Here is a 27,876-nt window from a genome sequence, read left to right as displayed (position 1 = left end):
CATTCGGTGTTCAAGGACAAATGGTGAGGTATGGATGAGCTCAGCATGTAGGACAAGGTGTCCGATTTCCGAATATCAGAAAAAAAGCCTGTGGTACATAGTGTTCGTTCATTCAGCTGTTACCCCGGTACGTCCTGAGTTGCAGCATCCTAAAACTATCCCTTCTGAGTTATCATCAGCTCCAATTAGAAAGAAAAAAGTCTCTTTTAACGTATTTGACCAGAGGTTTCTTCGAAGCTCCTTCTTTTCTTCTCCCTCAATCTCAATAAAGTCGTCTTGCTCTCTCTTCAGGCTTCCTGCACAGACTTAAAACTGGACATATCGTATTTCCTCTTTAAAAAGCAGTTATTGTCCTCGGTAAAGATATTCATCGGTTTGAAAAACAGTCCCGCCGTTGTGAAGGATTAACCGGCAAGAACAGGTGGGTTTTCATTAAAACAAAGGAGGAGCCAGTCTAGACTAGACCAGATGTACGAATTGAAGATCTCGGATGGACAGACAGACAAAGCAGGAGAACAGACGAGAGTTATCATGGTGCTGTTCACCACTAAGTTTGTCCAGAGAGCTTCGCTCTTTGTGTCCTTCGGAGGTTTAGTCACAACCTTTATTACAACATTCCTGCCACTATGGAAGACGATGAACTCGGATCTGAATGAGATGGAGAACTGGTACGAGGGTCTCTGGCACATGTGCATCTACACAGAGGAAGTAGGCATTCACTGCAAAGCCTTCGAGTCTTTTTTAGCCCTTCCGCTGGACACTTTAGCTTCCCGGGTCCTCATGTGCATTTCCATCGCGACGGGATTCCTCGGTGTGGGGGCTGCTTTTTTCGGACTCCAAGGTGTTGAGATCGGCGCCGGGCGGGAGAGGATGAAGAGGACGCTGCTCATCCTCGGAGGGGTGTTTATCCTTGTGTCGGGGATCACGACCCTAGCACCTGTTTCACTAATGGCGTACATAATGGTAGTGAAGTTCTGGGATGAGAATCTTCCGGATGTGATGCCCAGATGGGAGTATGGAGAGGCCATGTTTTCTGCCTGGTTTGCCGGACTTCTGTTAGTGGTTGGAGGGGCTTTTCTTTTTGTTGCCGTATGCATGGGCGATCATGAAGCAAAGCTGCAAAGTAAAATTCTCGCTCGCAATCAAGAACAACGCCCGAGAACTCAGTATTACAGAAAGACAGAAATCATATAGCTTAGATTTTATCATAAGACTGGAAATATTCACTCAGCTTTACTAAACAGTCATGCCAGAATTGTTATTGTGAAATTGTTTTAATCAGAGTTGTGACTGCATCATAGGAGCTTTCATATTTATTCATCCTCTTGAGAGCTAAATTATACTTTCAGTAATGCTTCAGTTCTTTCACATAATAAACAATCTCTGCAGACTTGGGAGATTTGTGAGATGTCGTCCTAAAGAGTGCTAAAACTCTCAAAATCTTTTTTGTAAGGGTTGTATGGGTGGTAGCTGATTAATTTGGACCCTTGATGCATTGAACCGAAAACTCAATTAATGTTATGCATGATTTGAAAGCATTTGGACAGAATTATCCTCATTTTATGAAGCTTTCAGGTGACTTCAAAGCCCTCAGTGGCCTTTTTGTATAGATTTAAGCTAGTATAGTAAATATATATATATTTTTATTTTATTTGTACGTGCATTATTTGGCACTTATTTTATTGTCAGCAGTATGTTTGATCAACGGTAGCTTTGCCAATTATGGTAAATGCTATAATGCTATAATATTGTTTTTGGTACGTGTATACTGTGCATAATCATAATTATTAAAACTCACGTCAGCTGAAATGTAAAAGATTTGCTCTTAGAGATAATTCACCCACATATTACAATTTTGTCAATGCATTTAATGTGTTTCTATTCCACAGAAAAAAAAAAGTCTTGGAAATGCTTCACAATAACTTCACAATATGAATCATTAGTTAAGTATTAGTAAATGCTTAATAAATCCTTTGTAAACCATCATTCAACATCAATTTGCGTTATTTAGCTGTTTACAAGTGCAGCTATAAATGCCATGTATTTTGATACTTTATTAACAATCAATTTATCATTTATTCTTATGACTTTATTTACAAACCAGTTATTTAGGAGTTGTCAGTGTTTAATTAAATGATGAATACATTATTTAAATGTACATTAATACATCTTATTATTTAGACACATGATAATAGTTGCTCAGTGTGTTTATAAATGCTTTATCAATACATATTCCTGCTGTTTTTCATGATTAAGTCAGGTAGTTATAAAACATTTAGTAGTTGCCAGCCAACCTTTTTTTGTGAGGACTATATATACCACTTTATTTTGATGGTCCCTTATGAACAGTTTGTTGACTACAAGTAACTTTGCACCTACATGTCAACTAACTTTCATTAGAGTATAAGTAGGTTGTCTTTTAGTAGATTGTCTATTGTAGATTGTAAACAGTATAGACTATTTAGTACTGCTTACCTGATGCATGCAGTTATTATAAAGTGTTAGCTTAAGTTTCAAAACGACACGAGGATGAATATCTCTAAGCATAATGAAGTCATTAATCGACTGAATGCTCATGTCGAATTATTAGTAAATCAAGCCAAGAGTTTAATAAATTGATGAATGAATAAAGAAGCAAATTAAATAAAAATGTATAGTTCGATTAGACCTCGCTCCCAACGCCTCCATTCCTCTGTTGTGAAGTGTTTTTGGGACAGCAAACATTGTGTAGCCTGTATAACATCCCTAATGGATATTCTGGCAAGTATGACGGAAATGAAAAAAAGATAAATAGGGAAAGACAAACCACAGCTGAAGTTGAAAACAATGAATTCTTTTTCTTGTCTAGGACAGGCATGCTACCTTTTAGTGCTCGGCTAATCTTGCCAGTGAAAGTCATCTAGCGTAGAGTTCAGATAAGAGTTTCCTGTGAAACACAGAGGTCAGCGGGTACAAATGAAGAGAGGGTGTGCCTTTGGCCTGCATCCACACACAGATGTCAAGATACCATCCCTTGTTAACATCTGAAAGCACATCTTTCTTGTGGAGATAAAGGTGTTAAATTGTTAAAAAGTGTGCATTATCAATAGTATGAAATCAGACAATGTTCCTTTTTGTGTGTTTGGTATGTACATTTTATGATGTCATCAGTTAATTGTACCATTATAAAACTATTTATATTTATAATTTATTTATTTAATCCTAGTTATAAAACTATTTATTTATAATCCTTCCAAAGTTTCTTTTTATCAAAGGAAATTAGCAATGTAAAAATTAATCAGTTTTCACAAAAATATAAAGCAGCATAACCGTTTACAATGATATAAAATATTTATTATATATTAACATATATATGATTTCGAAGGATCTTGTGACACTCAAGATTGGAGTAATGATTTATATATATATATATATATATATATATATATATATATATATATATATATATATATATATATAAAAATAGTGACCATAAAAATAATAATAAATCTTATTGATCCAAACGTTTTAATGGTGGTGTATAGTATATATATTATATATTTTAATTCCCAAGTTGTATTTCAAAAATCTAATGTGTTATCATAAGTGATAGATTTGACATTTTATCATGCTTGTGTTTTTTAAACTTGCCAATATTCGCATTTTTAAACAAAATTGCTATGATTTATTATCCCTATCCATCCAGGTAGTACTAAGATATCAATAAGTAATTGTGTCCTTGAAGATCTAAAGCCATCGATTCTTCCACAGAGGTTAAAACCAGCAGAAAAAGCATTTCTACAGGAACAAGCCATTAACATTCATAACACAGAATAAGCCTAATTCATAATTCATCAGATCTGTGATCTTCTATAAAATGTGCTGTGACCTGCATGGCTCTGTGCACTGGCAAAGGTCATGTCTGGTGAAAGAAATGAGCGCCTCCTGAAATGATTTATCATGTTTGTCCTTTTATCCTTGAGGTGCTGTTTCCTCAGCTCTAATCTTTGGTGATTTTTTTCTCCATTGCCAGCAGAGGGCCTCATAAAGTAGATGTTCTACCAGGATCTTTGCTTTCTGATGGAGGTAAGTTTGGTTATACCCGCTGGCAGATGCTGCAGAGAAGACTGCTGGTGCAAGACTGAATCTATAATGCATTGGTTGATATTTACTGCTGCCTTAATGCATTGTGACAAACAGCATACTGTTGTTTTTCTACACAGAGATATCTCAAACTGGTGTTTGCATGCAAGCACAACTTTAATCAGTGAATAATCAGTTCAGGTTTAATCACAACCTATATTGAAACAAAGCGTCCTGTTCTCTGAGCCGACAGCATCCTTAATGAATATGAAATCAGGGAGGTTCCTCTTTGTGATGAGCACAGCAAAAAGAGCCTCATGACCCTTTCAATAATACTTAGCCTGTAAGTATCGTCAGACGTTTTTTTACTCCTCTTTCAAAGGCGTTCGGACACAGAAAAGATCTAGATGTTTACATAGGTTTGAGCTACAGAGCTAGATGTTTGCTAGAGTGTTTGCTGGGTGATTTTAGCATATAGCTGTATAGTTGTCAGGGTGTTCTGATTGGCTTTTGTGTGTTGTTGTTAGAGTTCATGTGTTCCTATTGTTTTTTTAGTGCACGAATACTCCGTTTTTAAGTGTTTTAATTGGTTTTAGTGTATTGCTATTTAGATACTAGGGTATTTGGGGTGTTTTTTTCTAGCATTTGGGGGACTTTTTATGCATGCCTATGCTGGGGTTTGAGATTGATTTTAACGCATTGCTATGCAATTACTGTGGTGTTCTGGGTGATTTTAAGCATGTTGCTATACAGCAGGCAGTTGTATGGGTGTTCTAAATAGTTTAGTTGCTATGTAGTTTTCATCGTGTTCTGGTGGTTTTTAGTCAGAGTTGCGCTGGTCATCCGGCCATGAACTGGAAATGGCTGCAGTCTGTGTGCAGCTCACCCTTGACAAAGATGTCTGACAAGCTCTTACGCAACACATTGTGTTCTAAAACAGTGACAAAAGACAAGAGAGGTTACTTTTGCAGTTTAAAAAATACTTTAAATAACTTGTTACCCTGCTGCCTAAAACTTTTTAGTTTGGTCAACTAAAATATTCCAGCTTTGTATGTAACTTAAAATTTCAAGTTGGTTCAACTTAAACATTTTAGGCAATGGGGTTACAAGTTATTTTAAGTTGAAACAACTACTTTTTTACAGTGTGGTATAAAAAAGTCTTATCCTTCAAATGTTGTCTTTTTTATTATATAAGAAATTGAAATGATGAATACATTCTTGGCTCTTTAATGTCATTGTAGTGCCTCAGTTCAAGCAGCACGTATATAATCATCTCTTCCTCTTTACACGTTATAGCACAAAATAAGCATAAATGAACAACAGAAGGTATGTTGTTTCAACTGTAGAAAAACATCAGTATGGACAATTTTTCAAGTCCACAACGTTACTTAAATTTTCTGTCTGGTTAGTCTCTCTGACAAAATTGGCAGATTTGCTGTTATGATTGGTTGGATTTCCAGTCTATCAAACTCCTGATGAAGAAGTTTTTTTTTTTGCAGAGAAGGGGTTCTAAGTTGTTAATTACAAAACTGAAGCACACCTATTTGAACTTTTATTGCTTGTCCATAGCACAAAGAGTACAGGATGGGAAAACCACCTGCATTTAAAAATTATTCAGGGTCTAAAGTATGAGCAAAAATAATGGTGATAGTTTTAGCAAGCGCCACTAATGAGCGCTAATGATCTGTAGAAAGATCATCCACAGGGGCAGCATACACAGTAATGAAGCGAGAATCTGAGATTTGATCTGTTTAAACAGCAAATTAGACCCGCAACGTGATACCTTTCAGTGAGAACAAGCTCAGTAAAACTAAAGAGAATAACAGAGATCATAAAAACCGAGTGTTTTAGATAGCGGTCAACCAAAGGAAGCAGACTGATAGGTTGGGGGAGTGACGAAAAGAGTGATTGAGGTGCAGGAGGGGGGTGAAGAGCGAAAGGGAAAGTGGAGCGCTGGGAAAATTCGTGCTGTGTTAGCATCCCTGAGCAACTCCATCAATACTGCATACAGCTGAGTTACTGGCAAGAGTCCCGCTGCTGCAACCCCAACCTCCACCAGAGAGAGAGAGCGAGAGAGAGAGAGAGAGCAGGAGTGAGTAAAAAAGAAAGAAGGGGGTAAAAAGAGGGTGTTTATGAAAGACAAGCACAAAAGCAGAGAGAGAGAGAGCAGTTCTTACAAGCGCCTCTGCTTTCTGATGTGTGTGTGTGTGTGTCAGAGGTTTGTAGTGGGACTGTGCCTTGATCTTGGGCTACTGCAGTAAAAGCGTGAGGAGGAGGCATGAGAGGAGAGGAGAGTGCTGCGCTCTGGAATTCTCCATAGGAAAGAGGAATAACACCAATTCAGCTCCACAGATAACATCGGACCGGATACCTAGCGACATCTCAGCAGCTTCCACTGCTGTGGCCTTATGCAGAAAACTCCGAGCACACCTGATTTAGACCGGACCAGGTGAGTAGAGATCATTAACTCTCAGTTCGGCAATGTTATGCAATTCAGATTGTAATCTGCTTGAGCACGGAACAGTGTCTCATCAGATTTAATGAACTTCTGCAAGCAGATAAGATAAAAGAAAGATCCATACGTGTGACATGTGAGGCTGGATTTTGCACAGCCAAGCTGTTTGGTCAGGTACAGCAGATCAGTGTAGATTTTAGGTCTACAAAGATGGAGTATAATAGTGGTGCATTGAGATCTCAGATGATGGATGAGCTTAAGTAAACTTTCTCTCCATCTATCTCAGCTTCAGTTTTTCTTTCTATACTGAAAAAAGTTTAGAAGCAGTTTTCAGATAATACAAAGAGAAGGTGACTTATGTGGACGTGACTTTATTTTCCCAATTTTCAAAATGCTTATACATCATACATGAATTTTTTTCATTACTGAAAAGACATTTCATTACTTTAATTACCGTGTATCTAATTAATAGCAGTTGGTATTAATAAAGCAACGCTACCAGTTATTTATACACATTTTACACCAATTGATTGTGTACTTCAAAATGTCATGTTAATTTGTTTTAAGAGTTAATTGTACTAAGAATTTCTGGGCGAAAAAAAGTTTTCCACTCTATTCTTGAAGGATATATTAAGGTTTTTTTTCCCCACAAATTGTAAAGTGTTGTTTCCCAGTAGTTTATAAACAATAGAAATAATGTATTTTATGGTGCATTTGAACATTTTGACCAAATGCTTTCACTGGTAAAGTAAATGTGCTAGTAACAGCTAGAATTACGAGCATGTGCCTTAACCCACAATGTACTAAAGGTTAGCCTCTAAATTCCACAACCAGATCAGTGCTGAACTTCAGTGAACTTCTGGTTATGAAAAAGACTTAATACAGCAAGCCACACTACTTTCAGCTGAATTCAAGGAGCGTGTAAAACACTATATGTCAGGAGGCCACTATCGGGTCATGATGTTTAATTGTTTCTTCTTTTCAGAGCTCCTAATGAGGAATCTGATTAGCTGTAAGCCAATATTTGAATTTCATTTGCACTGTAATAATCCCGTGGCAGCTCCAAGTGATAAACTAAAGTCAGACAAAAGCCTCTTTACATCTCGCTACAACTCTAGTTTTGGGAATTAACCGTTTTCGTAGCTCAGATGTTGTTCTTTAAAAAGGTCCACGGATGAACCCTTGTGTGATGGATTGGCTACCAAAAAGATCTCTGACCTTACTTTCCGAAATTTATGAATATTATTGTCTCTTTGGTGCATTGCTTTGTAAGTTGCTTTAGATAATTTGCATGATGTTTATTTTTTATTGTATTATTTATTCCAATTTTTAATTAGATAAGCGCCCCGGCGATATATTTTTGATAGGAATGGGAAGCGTGAAATATTCAGAAGCTGTTAATCAGAGGTCAGTATAATCAGTATGTTGTTTCCTGACACGTAAGTGATTGCAAACACGTCATTGTTTGCTTTCCGAAGCACATCCATTCAGCTAAATACAGCAACTGCTTACAGTACATGGCATCCCCGACTGAGGGTGCTTGTAAATGTTCTGGTGTAAACACTCGAACAATGCCGCGATGCTTTGCCTGTATTCCCACAGCATGTTGATCAAACAGCTGGGCTTCAGTGCAACTAGTTTACAGTGTTGTGGAATAAAGCTAGGGACTGATAGCACTGAATGGAAACAGGAGAGAGCAGGGCGAAGGCTGTCAAACATTAAGTGCGGTTCTGCTTTGTTGTAAATGTTCGTACTCTGATTTATCTTCCTTTGATCAGGAGACACTTTATCTTCTTGAGATCAGGGCAAATGGCCTAATGTTTAACCAGAAGACACTTTTTACTTAGGGACCGTTGACAGCTTCTGCAGTCTTGGACTTCTACTGTCTTTTGTTTTTAGCATCAAATTCACCCCAAGGGATCTGTTTTTTTAGATGCTGGTCAGTAAAACGTTATCGGTCAGTCAGGTTTAGACCCAAAATATCACTGAAAAAAGGACGTTTTTAATGCGTAGAGGTTATTTGTTTGGCGGTTTTGAGAAGATCCGTCACCTCATTGCTTTATCATTTATCTATATATTTTTTGTTTCGTTAGTCGAGGTTTACAGGAGTTTTTTCATAGGTACCTGAAGTGAAGCTGAAGCAGGAAGCTGAACTGGAATTTGAATTGAAATGACGTTTAATGAACAATTCAGAGAAATTCAACAAAGGTAATAGATTCTGCGAAATGAAGTGCTCTTCCACACTGCATCCATAAAATGAAAAATTATTTTAAAAAATACAAAGAAATATAGGCCTACACTACCAATCAAAAGTTTTTGAAAGGTCACTTATATTAAAAAATATTTCTTTAATATTGTCAAATATTATTACATTTAAAATAACTGTTTTGTTATAGAAAGAGCATTGGCTTTTATTCTTAAAGCACAAACTATACCTTTGAAACCAAAAGTTATCAGTTTTATCTTGTAGTTTCAAGGCTTTGGCAATTATATATATAGTTTAAATATGTTGTTTTGTTTTGTACACATAGATATGTATTTGTATTTGCTATAAAACAAAGAAATTTGTACAACTTTATGTTAAGTTTAATAAAATGTTGATCATCAAAAAAATATATAAAAATGTTTTCTTTTTTAATGTATTTTTGACTAATTTATTCCTGTGATACAAGAATGCATTTTCAGCAACATTAATCCAATCTTCAGTGTCACATGATCCTTTAGACACATGCTGCTTATTCAAGCCATAGCACGCTCGTTGAAAGCTTGTCTTGGCAAATTGTAAAATATTCAGCATATTGTATACGACTTGCTTGTGATTTCAGTTAGTTTCTCACTCTTCTCTCGTTTTGTAGAGTAAATGAATGAATGATCTGCGGGGTTACGTATCTGCTCGAACCATCCAGTGCTCATGTCGTGGCTGTGTAGCGCAGTCAGAGTCCAGGTGATAACGTATGTGTGTGTGTGTGTGTGTGTGTGTGTGTGTGCGCTGGTGGAGGGGACGTTATGGGTGTGGGAAGGGGACAAACCTTACACAAGTCTAGAAAAGCATTCACTCAAATTTACTGGATGACATAACAGGACATTTACCGTTCTTGGCAGCTGAACAGAATGATGAATGAGAAACAGACGTGATCATACAGTAGGTGACTGACTGTCATATATTGTTTTTGTCGCTGGCCAGGGCAGTCAGTCGGTTGTTGCTCAGATTGTGGACAGTTGTGCTTGTGTAGGTTGTTTCCCCGAGGCTTTCAGGAGGAGAGAAATGCTTTTGCGGGCTGTTTTTTTGGAAAGGGGTAGCTCGTCTTAATGAAATGACTCTAGATGGTGGGCCAGAGCTGCTGTTATAATGCGGTCTTAGGCCAGCTTTTCCTGTTATATTGCAGTATTGTGAGTGGAGCTGTAACTTGCAACTGTCAGAACGATTTGGTGGAACAGCAGGGGTAGAAAATTAAAGCCTGGGGATCAATAATGATCCTGAGGGAGACAGTGTTTGTCCAGTACACTGCTATTAGAAAATATCACTGATCATAGTTCTTTAGACTTAATGGAATATCGACAACATCTCCTAAAATTTCTGACAAATGGAACAATATCTGACATGCAGATTAACATCAGGAATAGAACATTAGTGTTTAGGGTGATACTGTATGCTACTGTTCAAACATTTGGAGTCAGGCTAAAGATTTTCTTTACTGTTTTCGAAAAAAGGTTGTCTATGCTTAACAAGGCTGCAATTATTTGAACAAAAATATAGTAAAAAAGTAATATTGTGTAATATTCGAAAACGCAGTTTCTTTTTTAATATAGAGTGTGACATGATCCTTCACAAAATAATTTTAATATGCCCATTTGCCGATCATTTATCATTATTGTCAGTGTTGAGAGCATTTGTGCAGCTTTGAACAGTAGTGTTAACGAACTGGAATATGAAAAATGAAAACAAACTATATATTTTAGTTTTTTCACCATCGTAATCACCTGTTTACCTTCAGCGTTTAATATTTACACGATCCCGTGGTGTGATAAACACTATTTTTTACAAAAGATATTTCACTTTTTCATGCAATGAATTAATTAGCCTCTCAGTGAGTGTGCATTTTAAAATGGCATGCATGATATAGTTGTAAAAATTTTTACGAATAAGTTTAGTTTGCTATGCACTGCTGTAATGTCATGTCAGCTCACCAGAAATGTTTCATGCCAACTTTCCAGTAATAGATTAGAGCAATAGATTTTCATTGCTATATATAAGCATCATTACTCAGATAATTTGATCTTGCCTAAATCTGATTTGGTATCTTGTCATATCTGAGCACAATTTGAGATACTGAGATGTGTGATAAATGCGTGATAACCTGACATTTACATGTATGCATTTAGCAGATGCTTTTCTGCACTCTAGAAGAAACAATTAAGACATTAAAGAGCTCTTATCTGTGTTTATTTTCTATTCTGTGGGTTATCCCTTTTAATAAATGCACCTGTTTTTCACCCCCTGCATAGCCCAGCTGCTACTATATATAAGTCCTAGTATATCTGTATATACATACGTATAGGGAAGGTATTGAGGCTGTTTTTCCAAAAGTTTTCACTTTTGGTAAGACGCAGCAGTATGCAGGAAGGAGACCTGTGTCATATGTTGTAAAGACTGAAAATCTGATTAACCTACTTTAGGGAAAAAAGTGAACTATTAAGAGCTTGATGCCCGATTGCCCAGAAAGTACAGCAGTTGATCCAAAAAAGAAGTTGGTACATGATTCACTAAAATGTAAGCGGGGCATTGTGGCAATACTGTACTGTTAATAGCATCTGCGTATAAAGAGTAAAGTAACAGACAAAAAGTCATTTTTTGACATTTAAGCACATTGTAGTGAGATTCACCCTGTAGAACAGTAGTAGCTTTTAGTGAAACGTAGGTTTATTATTTGATAAATGTATTCTTATATAGTAAAAGATCAAGGGGTTTGAGCGAGAGAGAGGGTGGAATAAAATTAGCACTTTATTTATTTACTTTCATGTAAGCCATAAACCATAATGCATTGTGCACAGCTTCTATAGACAGATTCACAGTTGCTATGGAGATTTTCATAAATTCTTCAGGAATAGCAGAAATGGCTCTTTTCTGCCAGCAGGAAGAGGGAGGCGGTCTATTTTTTGCTGTTTGTTACAGGCAGTCCATTTTGGTGATGCTTTTGGGATTGTTAAAAGTATGTGTTTGCTAAATACCATAAACAAGACAGAGCTCCGAGAGAAGAATTCAGTGCAACTTCTATACGTTTGGTCACTTTTTCACCTGATTTGCTTCAAAAAATGTGCACCACAACCAGACGATCATTAAACCTATTTCACGCAGCAGCTCTCAAAGCATGCGTTTGAAACGTTTTCCCAGAGTTTGCTGCTTCTGCTCCCGTTTTGTCTGCGGAACATTTCCTTTGCTTAATTAAGGCAAACTTTTGTTTTTTACTCGCCACTTCACAGACCTTTGGGTGTGATGTGAATATCAAGTGGCTCTAGAGCTGAGACCCCGATACCGAAGCAACTTAAACCGAAGTTATGTGAGGCTGAAATCTGCGATTTTCATTTAGAAGCCTGTTTAGTCCCCCCGAGCAGAAAAAGCGACAAAGTTGTAGATAGACAGAGAGTACTTCGAAGGCTGTGAAACAAGCACTTCTCTAGTACTGGTGACGGCGCGGTACGTTATGTCAGTGAAGGTAATGGTTAACTGTGGAAAAGGGCTGAAACAAGATTTGAGTGGAAAACTGAGAACAGTTGGTGTGTTTGAGATGCATGCGCATGCACATGTAAGCACACACACTTTGTTCGCCCTGATCTTATTTTGTCTCTCACACACACACACACACACACACGTAAACACACGTAAACACATATAGTTTTTGACCACGTATAAACAATTTTTTTGCTTTAAATATACAATTAGCCAGAGTAAACTGACATTACACTTTGACCTTTAGTAGCCCGTTACTTTCTCTGACGGGGACAGTTGTGTTCTTCCCCCACCCTGGCTTCTTGACTTTCTCAGAAGGGGCTTCTGAATACACTGTCCCGCTCACCATGGACACAGACGTCATATATCAATGTCAGACGTGCAGCTTTCTTCATCTGCATCATATTAAAGCAGCAAGGGTGTTGAACCCAGGGGCTATTTGCAGTAAGATAGTATGTTGATATGAACCGTTTGACCTTAATGTCGCATTTTATTGGCTGGATGGGTTCACATCATCATCTACACTTTTACAACATTTGCATTTGATTAGCCCTGACATAATCATCTGAAGACTGTTTGCGCAATAGCCCAATTGCTGCATGTTCAAAGGGAGGCAGGCAAATTAGTCATGGACAATGACTCAGTGGAAATGTTTTCTGCCTACATACTAATTTTAGTCATTAATCTTATTTGAATTTCCTTGTTTCTTTATTTCATTATTATTTTATGGACTTTAATGTCTACTCACTCTCTCTCTCTCTCTCTCTCTCTCTCTCTCTCTCTCTCTCTATATATATATATATATATATATATATATATATATATATATGGGTCAAAGATGAAAAAGGATTTAACCACAAAAACAATAAGTATAATACTGCTTTGATTGTTGTTTTTTCCCAAAAAATGTACAAAAGTTTGTTTAAATTGATATATATATTTTTTAATTAAATTAAATTTTTAAATTCTCAGTCAAAATTAAATTATACAACAAATTAATTTATGACAAATTAAAAGATTAATTACTTTCACCCCAAATACTAATTAGTTGTATTTTTTTTTATTTGCCACTATCCTAGGTTTTTCCCATTTCCCAAGATTTAAAGTGCAATATCCTTATTCTTTTATATAATTTAATATGTACAAGTCAGAATAAGCATGATGTTTGAATTTTTACATAAATATTGTGTTACTCTTAATGACCATTTCTTGTTCAAAAATGTATTTGAAAACTTTGCTTTCTGTGAATATAAAATCATTTTTTTCAATTTCTTTTGACACAGACATTTTATTGTATTGTTGGTTTGATTGCTTCTATTTTCTTAATTTCTGAGACAAAAAACAACCAAAATGACTAAATGCAAAATAACTTTGAATGTATAAACTGGTCCAAATTTGGAGAAAAAGTGAAATTAAACTCATCCTTCTCTTAGTCATTAAGAAGACATTAAGTTCATTTGATTTATTTTTTAGTGCTGTCAAATGATTAATCGCAATTATTAAATAATTGTTTTTGTGTACATAATATATGTGTGTATATTGTGTATTATGTATATATCAACACACCCACATACAAAATATTTACTTTAAAAGTAAATATTTACATGTATATAATTATATAATTTATATGCATATAACACATATATATATATATGCATATGTGTATTCATATATATATATATATATATATATATATATATATATATATATACAGAGTACACATATATATATTGTCACGGGTGTGGTTAGCACGAGAGCACACAACGAACTAAAACGCTTTAATCTACTCAGATGAAATAAACAATATCATTACAGGCAGTCAGGCAGGCAGGATAATAACCACACGCACATAAAGACGAGATCGGACCCACAGAACTGAAATCACAGGACTTAAATATTCAACGGAATTACTTAATAAATGAGACACAGGTGAAAACGCTAAGACAATTAACTAAAGTAGGTCACACGGAACACATGGCACACGACAAAAACAATAACAAAGTCCAGAGACGTGACATATATACACTATATAACAACAACTTTTATTTTGGATGCAATAAATCAATAATTAATTGCTTGACAGCAAACAACATTATTATATTATATATTTTTATTTTACTACAGTCTTCAGTTAATTTTGGGTCATATGACCTTGCTGCAAAAAATTTTTTTTTAATTCAAACTTTAGTAACACTATTTCGATAGTCCACTTCAAACAGAAAGTAACGTTGAAGCTACATGTCAACTTGCAGTCATTAGAGTATTAGAACACTTCATATTTTCTAACACTTTATTTTGATGGGTCCACAACATACTGACTATCAGAATGTTTGCAAGTATACGTCAACTTATTCTACTAAACCTACCCTAACAGTCTACTCTAAAATTTAGTAGACATGTAGTTATAAAGTTACTTATAGTTAGTAGAATGTCTAAAGTGGAGTATCAAAATAAAGTGTAACCCACACTTTAATCAGTACATTTAATTGTAACAAAAAGCAAATGGAAAGTGAAAAGCGTATTTTTAATTGGTTGGTAAAAGTATTCGAAACTTAAAACAAAACTTCTGATGTCTGAACATATTCACGATTGGACGCTTTTTTTGTCAGCTGTATAAATTTACATTGACCTTGCTGGGGGGGTATAAACGTGCAATTTAAATGTTTTCGTGGTAAAGTGGATTTGTTCACCAGCAAAACCCACCTGATAAAGTCCTCCTGGTTAAGCAAGTTGGGTGCTCCAGCACCTCAGCCCCCAAAACAAAGCAGTAGCGAATAAAAGGAATCTGTGAACTAGCTAATAATCATACGTTGTCTTTTCTCAGGCTGTGTATTATGTACGGTCGCTGATCTCAGAGATGGCCGTGTGGGCCCAACAGGCCCAAACATCCCCCCTGCAGCGCTGCCTCTACCTTATCCAGGCCCAGCGGCCCACCCTGTGTGTCTGATCGGCCCAGCCCCGCTAACACCCACCCTGGGCTGTCCTCTCATCGGGTCACCTGGCTTCACTCCGGGCCCACCATGGGAGGATGCCTCTCCAAACCCAAACCAGGTGATGAACACACTTACACAGAAAACCCTCAGTCTGTGTAGCGCGCCCTGTTGATTAAATCCTGTAATAATTGCAGCTTGTGTCTCCACCTATATATAGGTCAGTTAACGTGGCCCCTGACTGCTGTTGTGATGTGGCTTTCCTTTAGTGCAGGAGGAATTTTAATGCTCTTAATTGCTCTGTGTTCAAGAGGATTAGACAGTGCAATATGAGTTGGGTTTCGAATGTTTCACAATGTATCGCTCTTTCTCTTCTATGGTGGCTGGGGGAGGGGGTACTTCTGAGGGGCTCCGAAACAAGTGTGCCCGTGGGTGTTGGATTTCAGAGGGTGAAATGGTCCAAGCTAGACTGTGACACTGCGGTCTTTTGAAGTCTGTCACTGCGCTTAGAAACTTACATAAGAAATGACTATGACTATCTATTCTGTTTTGACCATACAATATCGGATCGCCAGGAGGTGGGTAATGCAAGCAGCAAATCAGCATTTCAGGATGATTTATAAAGGAACATGTCACACTGAAGACTGGAGTAATCATGCTAAAGAACTGGAGCGAAGTTATTAAAATATATATATATTTTTAATTGTTATAAAAAGCCACAATACTACTGTTTTCACTTCTTTCAAAAGTCTTTCAAAAAAGGTCTGAGCAGTACTGTATAAATATTGTGATTTTGATTACATGATTATGATCAGATAAAACGATAACTTTGATATATGTACTTACATTTGTACATGAAAAACATTTTGACATTTTTTATGTCAAACCATTGCTATGGAAGCCGTTTCCATCATGGTATTAAAAAAAATCGATCTACTTTGAATCTACTTTGGGCCGGATTCTTTAAATCGAGATTTATGCATTAGGAAAGTTGAAGAAATAAGCTTTCCATTGATGTATGGTTTGTTAGGATATAGGACAATATTAGGTCGAGATACAACTATTTGAAAATCTGAGGGTGCAAAAACAAAAATAGCATATTACAAATTTAGCATATTACTAAAAATTAAGTTCTGATATATTTACAGTAAGAAAAAGTCACAATTACCACATTTTTAAAAGAAAAATACAATTAATTAATCAACCACCAAATTAAACAATCCACCAAATAAAGTGAATATGTTTCATAGTGTTAAATGCATTCAGTTTTTTTGAGAATCACCAACATAGATCATTCAAAAATCAAATTTCAAACTCAAAATCCTAACTATTAGAAGCTTAACTCTGCTGAGCTGTAACTAAAATCATAATGATTACCATTAGTAAGAGTAGGGATGGAGGATAAAAGAATATAATAGACAGCAGATATTATATCACTGGACTGGCCATTGCTTAAATGAAGCCGTTTGACTCAAATAGTCTACACACTTTGTAGGCTTGTCATTTATGTACAGAAGTAGGCTGAATAAGGTAACGGGAGCGAAAATGTGGTTTCATTGATGTAACCTATAGATATGCATAATGCAGATGTTATTTTCCCAGTTCTGGCTCAAAAAACAAAGTGTCTGCAGCCAGCTCTGAGAAGGCGAGTTTTCTTTCTTTTTCTTTCCTCTGCCGGCTCAAGTCATCTTGCATGATTTTCCATTGATTTTAATTAAGCTTCACTCAGCAGGTGTGAATTCCTGTGTGATTAAGGCAAAAGAAGCAGGCCCTCAGCACATTTTTCCGGCCAGAGAAAAAGCTAAAGTGAGACCGGACTGTAGTGGAAGCACATTTCACAATCGCTTTCATTAAAAACTGTGTATTTTAATGGTACCTCAGCTTCCAATGTTCTTCTCCAAGCTGTGTTTGAACTTGTAATGCTCTTTATGCACAGAAATAGCACTGCATTTGACATGTACTTCAATTTCTAAAAAGGGTCAGATAGCTCTCCAATTTATTCAAAAATATCTAAATGATGAACAAAGGTCTAATGGGTTTGGAACAACGTGAATTTTCATTTTGGAGTGAACTAACCGTTTACGACTTGTTAATACCAAGAACAATTACTAGTACTTATATCAAGCAATTTTTCTGCAGTAGAGGTCAAAGTTGAGCTCACTCTTTTGGACAAAGAGAAAGAGGTGGACCTGATGTCTCCTAATGGAAAGGCCAGTCCGTTTTCAGAATGCAGACCCAACGGATCTCTGGGACACTGTTCAGATGAAGATACCATGACACTGCGGCCACACCGCAAACACAGAGATTACATAGAGGCATCTGTGTGCCATGTAAAAGACCTTGAGAATGGACAGTAAGTTCTTTATTTCAATACCGAATTGTCTTATTTGTTGTAGTAGTGCAAGTCTAAAGTAAAGTATAAAGTATAGCTCTTTTGCTCATTTAGCCGTACAGGCATGTTAAATGTGGTTTGTTTGATTTGGCTACTGTAGTAAAGCCATGTTTAGTCGTCGTAATGGGCTTAAACTTCTGATGACATCTGGCTACCCTTGTTCTACCACGACAAAATGACGTTAAAATTAAGCACCCCATAAACACAATTCAGCTTTCAAAACAAGCCAGTAAACCGCCCCTTTAAGGCAAGGAACGTTCTCAATTTAAAGAGCATTTTATTGGACTGACATTTGAATATGTTAATGAGCCTGAAGCGACAGCAATATGTTGGTTTGTTTTCCAGGATAAGAAAACGTAATTGTCTCAAACTTTAATAACCTGCTAACTTTGGGATCAAAGCCAGGAATCATTAACTAAAAATGTGTTTTTTTTTAAACGGATATATGTCAGTTTGAGTTTCGGATGTTAAATCGGTGCTGATCTTATGTTTTGTGTTCGGCAGGATGCGTGAGGTGGATTTGGGAGCAGGTCGTGCTCTGCTCATTAAGGAGCATGGAGAATTCTTTGCCATGGGACACAAGTGCCCACATTATGGGGCTCCACTGGTCAAAGGTGAGGGACGTAGAGCGCTCCTGGTCCTCTGCATTCCATAGATTGGGACACCAATAGCTCTCCGAGAATTTCATAACACACTGCTATTAGACAAGCTGTATCAAGTAGCAAAACAAATAGCTTTATCAGGTTGTATTTAAAAACAATTTCTTCCAGGCGTGCTATCAAAAGGGCATGTGCGATGTCCATGGCATGGAGCATGTTTTAACATCACGACGGGTGATATCGAGGATTTTCCTGGCCTAGACAGTTTGCCTACCTTCCAGGTAACACATGTTCCTCTTTATCCTCTCTGAAAGTTCTCCAAACTGTATATATATATACATTTTTGTACATTTTTGTAAACCGACTAGTCTTTGGCTATTGATATAAGTACATTAGTTTAACTTGTATTTAAATTTGATCCTTATACACCCTGAGGACATATGAGTTCATCAGAGGAGAGAAAATGAACCTCAGTATGTGTCATCACTAAAGCATGGGGGTGTTTTCATAATCCCTGTTATGTAATAATCTATCACGTCAATTCATTTTTTCAACTATTTCAGGTCAGAGTTGAAAAAGAGAAGGTGATAATAAGAGCAAACAAGCAGGTGAAGAGTTTCTCTTTTTCTGGAGTATGTGTATAAAGAGTGTTATATTTAACAGCAGTTGTAAATGGTGATGTGGGGAATCATCTGTTTCCCGACAGGCTCTTCAGACTCAGCGGCGGTCAAAGGCCATGTCAAAATGTTCAGCCGTCATCAATTCCAGCACTGGATTCAGCCACGTTCTCATCATCGGATCAGGTTGCAGCCATAATTTCATAAAATGCGACTAAAATGCACTAACACGTGGGTGAATTCATTATGCAGTGTTGTTTATATCCCTACACTGTCTGTGTTGCTCTACGGGAATAAAACTCAATCCAGAAATCGCGTACAGACTTTTGTCTTAAAGCTGCAATCTGTAATTTTTGGGGTTAAAAATGGTCCGAAATCAATATTTGAGAACGTAAAAAGCAGACAGTGTTCGAGATGTGAGACGTGGATCTGCAAGCCTTTATTAAGGGACATGGTCATAACACAGGCAGGGTCAAAACATCGGTGAACAGGTTGGCGAAGCACAAGTAAAATCCAAACCGGGTGTGAGTCAGTTGACAGCATACAGAATCCAGGGACCTTAACAATGGTCTTGATGAGCAATAGCCCAGACGAGAATAGCCTAGACTCTGAACTTGACTAAGTAAACAGGAAAGGGCTCCGTACTGTAGCTATTACCTAGAGAGCGATAAACGCTGGAAAATACTCTGCGTGAGAGTGAGTGGAAGTTCAATACATAAGTAGCGTGCGTCTGACTGGACGCAGCTGTGTATTCAGGTGAGAGTGTGCGATTGAACGCAGGTGAAACCAATCCGCGTGAAGGAGTCTGGGCGCTGCACAACAATCTGTGTGGCGTGAAAGTCAACATGATGGAGTAACGACGTCTTGTGGCCAACGGACGGAAGTTCATAGACCAAATTCACGTCACCGCTTGCCCCACTTGACCTCTGTCGATGTTCTCACTCAGGTCCTGCTGGTCTGGTGTGCGCTGAGACTCTGAGGCAGGAGGGTTTCACTGACCGTATAGTCATGTGCACCATGGACAAACATCTGCCTTACGACAGGCCTAAACTGAGTAAGGTTTGTACACACAACAGTCCATAGAACAGTGTGGGAACAAAGTTTTACAATGCTAAATGAGACTGCTTTTCCAACAGGGGGTTTTAGTTTGAGTGCACGTGTGCTAAAATTCAGCAGATACGGTATTGATTTGGTGCCTATTCCTCTTTTTCCAGTGTTTAGAGAGCACAGCTGAGCAGCTTCAGCTGCGTTCATCTGACTTCTTTCAAATGCACGACATAGAGATGCTATTAGAGAAAGAGGTGAGGACACTTAACCTGAATGTGCTATGGTTTACTTCAGTTGCTGAGGAAAGACACTCTGTGTCAAAGTATTGTAGTGGTACCATTGTACAGTGATGAGATAGTATTATTGAAACTATATAATAACTATATAAATTCTATAATCCTAATTTTAAAATTCTATAATATTTTGGTACCGTTATTATAATTACACCATATTTAAATAAACGATGTCTAAATCTGTCATGTTTATGAATTAATACGCATAATTACATAAATTGCCATATATTTCTTCACAGGTCGCCTCCGTTGATGTGAAAACACGGACTGTGACGTTTCGGGATGGTTTTAAAATGGAGTATCGAAAGCTCTTCATTGCCACAGGGAGCAGGTAAACTGCTACCAAATGATCCTGCGTTCAAAAGTTTAACTTAATTTGAACTTTTTTTCAGCGAGGGTGCATTACATACATAACACAAATACACCGATGCCAAAAAAATTCATTTCAAGTAAATGCTGCTCTTTTGAGCTTTTTAGAGTCATTTAAAATCTTTCTCAGTTTCAGCAAAAAAAAAAAAAAAAAAAAAAAAAAAAAAAAAAATATATATATATATATATAGGAATATATTTATATATTCCTATATATATAAATATATATATATATAGGAATAAGTATTAATAAGATAATACTTCAGTTGTTGTATTTCAGAAGCATTAAAATTCTTACCAGTACCAGACTAAGAGTAGCGTATATAAGAAAGAGAATTTTTTTAAGTAATAATATATATCTTAACAGACCCAAACCTCTGAGCTACAAAGGCAAAGACGTGGAAAATGTGTTTCACCTCAGAACACCAGAAGATGCCAACAGCATCGCTACACTCGCCAGCAGTAAGAACGCTGTCATCGTTGGAACCTCGTTTATTGGTAAGATTCTTTGCGTAGTTAACTGACAGCTCCAAGACGTTCAAGCCTAAATGTAAGACGAATCACGTTAGATAACATAATACCGCTTGACGTGATAAAGATAGATGCACAAGCGCACTTTGCATGTAGGTGTGTCAAAATATGTTTTGGTAATGATTATTATGTGTTCAGGTATGGAGGTGGCTGCAGCTCTCACAGATAAGGCTCACTCAGTCTCTGTGATCGGTATAGAGGCCGTGCCATTCCGTAAAGCACTCGGAGAGAAAGTGGGAAAAGCCTTGTTGAAAGTGAGAGAAAAACTATATAGAATTAAATAAATTAGAATATTAAGATGTAAGCATTAAATAATTGCTAAGTGGAGTACGTCAGAGGTGCCCAAACATTTTCAAAAATTGAAAAATTGTGTTTACAATATACCCAGCTACCTGTATGTATATATATATATGCTAAATGAAAACACTTAAATAAATTAGAGAATTAGAACTGAAATGCAGAAATCAATGGTAACACCTATTAGTTGCTTATTAGCATGCAAATTTGTAGAATATTAGCCATTTATTAGAGCTAATTAAGCACATATGATGCCTTATTCTACATGACTTTATTCTACATCCCTAATTCTACCTTTGTTGAGCATCAAATCTGTAATGAGCTCATTTAGTGAATAAGTGGAAAATGCTTGTTATGTTATCCATGTTGTATTGTGCATAAAATATTAACTCATGTGAACTTCTTTTAGTATCAATTTTATTAAAATGTAAAAAATATCCCAGCATTTCCAGAAATCGGGTTGTAAATACAATTTTAATACAATTTTTTATTTTAATCTTTGGCCACTGATTTCCATGCTAGTTTCATGCCTCTCTTATCAGTCTGTTGTCTTTCTCATCTTACATGATAAACTCTGACAGGGTGAAAATGATTTGCTGACTGCATATTGTTCTTTGCCGTAACCGCACTAAATCTGTATTCAAGCAGTATTTCTCTCATAAAATCATTTCATTTTGTTTCTCTCTGCAGCTGTTCGAGTCGAACAGGGTGAAGTTCTACATGTTGAACGAGGTGTGGGAGATGCGAGGGCATAATGGACAGGTATCATGAAAGTGAGAGAAACAAGAGTTCAGTGAAGTGTAGGGCACTCTCTCTCTCTCTGTCTCTCTCTCTCTCTCTCTCTCTCTCTCTCTCTCTCTCTCTCTCTCTCTCTCTCTGTCTCTCTCTCTCTCTCTCTCTCTCTCTCTCTCTCTCTCTCTCTCTCTCTCTCTCTCTCTCTCTCTCTCTCTCTCTCTCTCTCTCTCTCTCTCTCTCTCTCTCTCTCTGTCTCTCTCTCTCTCTCTCTCATTCCTGTAGAGTGATTAATTACATCTGCTCTCACAGTAGCACTGCTAAGCTTTGAATATTTTCAAACACCGCTTTTGCAATAATGGATTGGCCCTGGGCTAAAAGGCCAGAACTCATAACACAAGTGAGCACACAGTCAGCACACTAAATATATCATTGAGAATAAGCAGAACTGTGATCTATTATGAAATTACACTTTGATAAATATTTTTTCCTAAAGAAATGACATAATGAGATTCGTACACTGTATTATTAGTCACGGTGGTTAGAAAATTGACAACTAATGACAAATGTTGTCAAATGATTCTTTTGTTTGTTTCAATAGTTAAAAGAAGTGGTTCTAAAAAGTGGAAAAGTCTTGAGAGCTGACGTCTGTGTTATTGGCATAGGTAAGATTTTGTGATTATTGAAATTTTGAACGTTTGACATAAATGCATTTATTTGAAATATGTAAAAAAGTCTTAAATATCAGTTTTGACCGATATAACACATAAAGGTATTAATTATTAAAAAATCTAAGTAATGCAACATTAGTGCACACACACACACGCACACACAAAACACATTCGCCGAACATACTGGGGTATGTTGTCACAACGGAAATTTGCAATTAACTACGCTTTTTAGCAAGATTTAAACAGTGAAACAATTATGAAATGCGAAATGATAAATGAAACAAAGCAGCCTTTGTGGTTTGTTTAATGTCCCAATAATTTGATGTCCCAATACTTCAGAAAGCATAAAAACATACTGAATGGTGTTTATGAAAATCTAAAAATGCACTAAGTTTACTGTTAAAGGGTAGGTTTAGGCCACAGCACGTACAGTTTGTACAGTATAAAGACCATTACGCTTATATAGAGTCCTCATAAACAATGAATGCAACGTGTGTGTGTGTGTGTGTGTGCGTTTAGGCTCCAGTCCAGCCACAGCATTTCTGAAGCAGAGCGGAGTGCACATGGACTCGAAAGGATTCATTCCAGTCAATAAGGTTCATTCTTTCTGCACCGCTGCTCCGTATGTTCTGTACATCTGTTACCGTATCTTCTAACATCTGTTTTGTTTCTGCAACCTGTGCTAATCTGCCCACGCTCGTGCCTAGCCTATCCGTAATTAATCGTCGCTTTAACATACACCTTTAACCCTTTCAGACCATGCAGACGAACATCGACGGGGTCTTCGCCGGGGGCGATGCGGTAACGTTTCCCCTAGCTCTACGCAGCAATAAGAAGGTGAACATACCCCACTGGCAGATGGCTCACGTACACGGTAAAACCTCACGAGAGTTCATGTGTTTATGCCTGAGACGGCATTTGTTATGAATAATAAATAATATTTTGTTTATTTTTGCAACGCAGGCAGAGTGGCTGCTCTTAGCATGATGGGAAAGGCCTCAGACATTAAAACGGTGCCTTATTTCTGGACAGCCATGTTTGGGAAAAGCATTCGATATGCAGGTAGGAACCGACGTCAAGCGCTAAAAACACACATACAAGAAGTGCCGCACTTCATTTGGATTAGCGATGCATCACAAGTGCTTTTAACCGTATTTTCAAGGTTATGGGGACGGCTTTGATGACGTCGTCATCCAGGGAGATTTGGATGAGCTGAAATTTGTGGCATTCTACACAAAGTGAGTTGGTTTGGTTCCTATTTCTCTATATTTGAGCTTGGCATTTATAGCCTAATCACGAAAAAAATCTATTCTGATTTAGATAAGGGTACGATTATTATTGTTATATATTATTATGAAGTTTTTCTTTTTTATAGTACTATACTATTGCAACAATTATGTATTTAATTGTTTTAGAATTTAATAAAAACAAAACAATATAATAATAATAATAGTAGTTATTATTATTAGATTAAATTAATAGATTCTGCTATGCTAATTATCGGAAAGATTAAGTGGTTATGTTTGTTTGTTTTTTTAAACATAATATCTGTACAATTTGTGTAATCTACGTCTTAAATGCATTATTCTTTTTTTCTGAAACTGGCTTTAATGACTTAAGTCTCTTGGGCTGCTGTGGTACTAAATCTCCAGCTGCTAGAAAGTGCAATTAATGAATAAAATCCCACATATGAAAGAAATAGATCAGAATAATCACCAGATTTATTGGCCGTCACTTGCTAATGCCGACATCACTGTTATAATTTAAAGGGATAGTTCACCCAAAAAAATCTACATTTTGTCATTTACTCACCCTGATGTTGTTCTAAACCTATAGTTTTTTTTTTTCGTGTGTTAAACACAAAAGAAGATATTTTGAAGAACGTTAATAACCAAACGGCTGCTGGTAGCCATTGACTTCCATAGTATTATTTCACTAAGAAGTTACCTGACAGCTACTTGCATTGTGAATGCGAGTCTTGCACGGACAAGCACTGCGTCAGTTTACTTCAACAAATGTAAAAATGCATTATTCTATGATTTACAGGGGCATTTAATGCTATACTACACTATTGCCGTTGTAGAAGAGCTTCCTGATATTTGAGTTCTCACAGTATTTCCAGTGCAGCTGATGCGAGCTGTGTGTGTGTGTGTGTGTTGTGTGTTTAATCTGCGGTGATTACAGGAGCGAGGAGGTGGTGGCGGTGGCCAGTATGAACTACGACCCCATTGTGTCACGGGTTGCAGAAGTCTTTGGCTCTGGAAAGACGATTAGGAAACGTGACGTGGAGTAAGAACATTTTGTAGTTTCACACAAAACAGATGTAGTAAGATTTTCCATGGTTTAGACATGACAGTTTAGGATCGTGTGACACTGAAAACTGGATTAATGATGCTGAAAATTCAGCTTTGAGGCACAGGAATAAATTCAATATTTAAAAAAAAATTTTTTTTTATTAAAACAGAAAATAATTATTTAAAAATAGAATAATATTTTATAATACTGCTATTTTATATAATTTTTCTATTTAAAATAAATAAATACATTTTAATATTTTACCATGTATTTTATTTCTGTGATGTAAGGCGGAATTATCAGCATCATTACTCCAGTTATGATCAAATAAATGTCCCCTTGGTGAGCATAAATCTTTCAGTTTACGACACAGGACATGAGAAAATCCCCATTACAATGAGTTTATTTTAGCCTCATTCAGAAGAGTTTACTGAGTGTGAAAACATGACCTACATTATTATGTGTCCTACATAAGACCTGCTCACACGCCAGTGTTATTTTAGTATCGCTAACATATACTGGCTTTACCAAGACGTTGTTATTTTGAATTAGTTTGAATTTTAATATCTTAATATTTTTACATTTAAATTACATTTTTAAGATTTTCTTCTTATTTATTATTATTAAGTTGATTTTCATGCTCGTTTTACTGTTAGTTCAGTGTACAGTTTTCATTAATGTCACTTTATAATTACCTAATATTTTATTTTATTTCAGCTAACAGAAATATTTGTAATAGTTTTAGTGTTTATAATCCTGACACACACTCATTACATTGTAAGCGTCTTAGCTAGAATAGACAGTAACTGATGTTTTTTTTTTTTTAAATATTACCATTTAGGTTGAAATTATTTTATTTTAGTTTTAATTTTTCAGTTAATGAAAAAAAAAGTTTTTCACATAATTAAAATGACATTTTTTTTAGCTTCTTTTCATTTAACAAAAAATATTTGTAACAGTTTTAGTTAACAATTTTTATACACTCCTTGCATTTTAACCTTCTGAACTAGAATAGACGGCAACTGATGCTTAAAACTCTTTAAACGCTGTTGTCATTTTACATTTTTTTAATATTAATATTTGTTTTTTTTTTTTTATTTTTACATTAAAATAAATTTGTAAAATTTTTCTTGTTTCTTATTTAATATTATTAAGTTTATTTTCATGCTAGTTTTACTGTAATTTTTAACTTTTAAGTTTTCTATTGGATTTTACTTTTACTTTATTTCATTAAGCTTTAATGAGTTATTATGATTCCGCCACTCACTCCTTGCATTTGAAACTTCTTAACTAGAAGAGGCAGCGAGCGACGTTTGACATTCTGCATTGTATTATGTCCCTGCAGGACAGGAGACATGTCATGGCTGATAGACAAAGGCTCACAGTGAGCAAGCTCCTTGAGTTTTCCTTGCCAAACTTGGACGATCTCCTGTAACAGACGTAGTCTTAGCTGCAGCTGCAGTTGTTTAACTGGGACACTAGATGGGAGACGTTCTCCGTCCTAACCCCAGCACCTGGGCCGTGCCGAGGACATCGTCCCTGTAAGGTGGCACCTCTCCGGGCCCGGATCCGATCACAGCACTAACAAATGAGCCATACCTGGTTTTTAACCCTCTTTACTAGATGGGACCGTTCTCTTTCTCTCTCTCTCTCTCTCTCTCGCTGCGTGTTGGTCGACTCTTTTGCATGAAGCATCTGCCTGTACACAATGTTCACAGGAGTGCGGTTAAGGGGAATTGTCATATTTTATTTTGTACATGTGAGTTTGTATATAGCTGTTAACTGAAGATACATTTAAACAATAAGACTGCACTTTTTTCTACTGAACGGCCAGGCTACGGGAACGAGAACAGAGCTGATGTCTGGCTCACATCAAAATATGCAGCTTCGCTTGTGGCAGTCTGTAGATGTAGAGAGAGCAGATGCATGAGAATTCATATGCGTAGGGCATTAGTTTTCATTAAGACTCTCCCAAAGGATCTTAATGTGGGATCATTATTCAGGGAAGGTAACAAGGTCCATATGTCAATGTCTATGAATATAAATCAAATATAATGTATGATATGGTATTGTCATACATCACGATGTATGATATAGTTTTATCATACATGTATCAAAATTCACATGTAGATGGGTGACTCTCACAAAGCCAAAATCATATATATATATATATATATATATATATATATATATATATATATATATATATATATTGCTTTAAAGAAAATGAAGGGTTTTTTTTCATTGACATTATTTTTATAACATTATTTTCCCAAATTCTCATTATTGTAATACAAAATAGCAGCAAAAATAAAATACTGAAAAAAAAATTTAGATCTTTAATAAATGTATGTATAAATCATAGCAGCATTTGTTTACTATATTTAATATTTCCTGATTTAAATAAAAATTGTTGTTTTAGATTATAATGCAGTAATGGGAATTTGGATATATATATAAAACTTTATATATATATATATATATATATATATATATATATATAAACTTTTATTTCTTTTTCCACATTTTGAGGGCCTTATTTTCACGAGAATTAAGCACATTACTTCAGTGTTTCACTTATTACTGTAATACAGTATATTTGTAGTCATTATCGTCTTTACGCAAAATATATATCATTTTTCTTTTACGACTTCGTGGCGAACTATGACCTGGATGTGTTATCGACAGGCTTCATGAATGGCTGAACCTTTTATTTAATTCTCCCAGCCATCAAGAATTTCAAGTTCAAATTCACAGCATAATCTCCACGGCAATAAAGCGATACCGTCATTTTGAACGTTCTCACTCCAAACTGAAGCATGACGGCGTGCACCAGGACTGGCCTGAAACACTCGCTG

The 27,876-nt window shown here is 36.3% G+C and overlaps 2 protein-coding genes across 3 annotated transcripts; both read left to right on the top strand.

The window, feature by feature from the left end:
* The first annotated feature begins 531 nt into the window (after positions 1-531).
* On the top strand, positions 532-1,194 carry cldn26 (claudin 26). The gene has a single exon (XM_043238289.1). It carries the CDS (start codon positions 532-534, stop codon positions 1,192-1,194), a length of 663 nt encoding a protein of 220 aa, XP_043094224.1.
* A 4,857-nt stretch (positions 1,195-6,051) lies between these two features.
* LOC122344835 (apoptosis-inducing factor 3) lies at positions 6,052-27,180 on the top strand. Of its 2 annotated transcripts, XM_043238410.1 has the most exons (21): positions 6,052-6,154; positions 6,279-6,511; positions 15,070-15,296; positions 17,315-17,528; positions 18,072-18,181; positions 18,338-18,447; positions 18,730-18,774; positions 18,873-18,969; positions 19,730-19,842; positions 19,998-20,084; positions 20,363-20,454; positions 20,860-20,990; positions 21,162-21,277; positions 22,011-22,082; positions 22,654-22,717; positions 23,243-23,319; positions 23,480-23,597; positions 23,687-23,785; positions 23,886-23,961; positions 24,908-25,012; positions 26,364-27,180. In XM_043238410.1, the coding sequence occupies exons 3-21, from the start codon at positions 15,266-15,268 to the stop codon at positions 26,404-26,406; spliced, it is 1,800 nt and encodes a 599-aa protein (XP_043094345.1). In that variant the 5' UTR covers positions 6,052-6,154; positions 6,279-6,511; positions 15,070-15,265; the 3' UTR covers positions 26,407-27,180. The 2 variants fall into 2 exon arrangements, with proteins under 2 accessions (XP_043094345.1, XP_043094346.1); XM_043238411.1 differs by lacking the exon at positions 6,052-6,154 and having other exon boundaries at positions 6,165-6,511; positions 17,318-17,528.
* The last annotated feature ends 696 nt before the right edge of the window (positions 27,181-27,876 follow it).

This window comes from Puntigrus tetrazona, chromosome 5 (assembly GCF_018831695.1).
Source record: "Puntigrus tetrazona isolate hp1 chromosome 5, ASM1883169v1, whole genome shotgun sequence".
Taxonomy (NCBI): Eukaryota; Metazoa; Chordata; class Actinopteri; order Cypriniformes; family Cyprinidae; genus Puntigrus; species Puntigrus tetrazona.
This window is presented reverse-complemented; position numbering and strand designations above follow the sequence as displayed.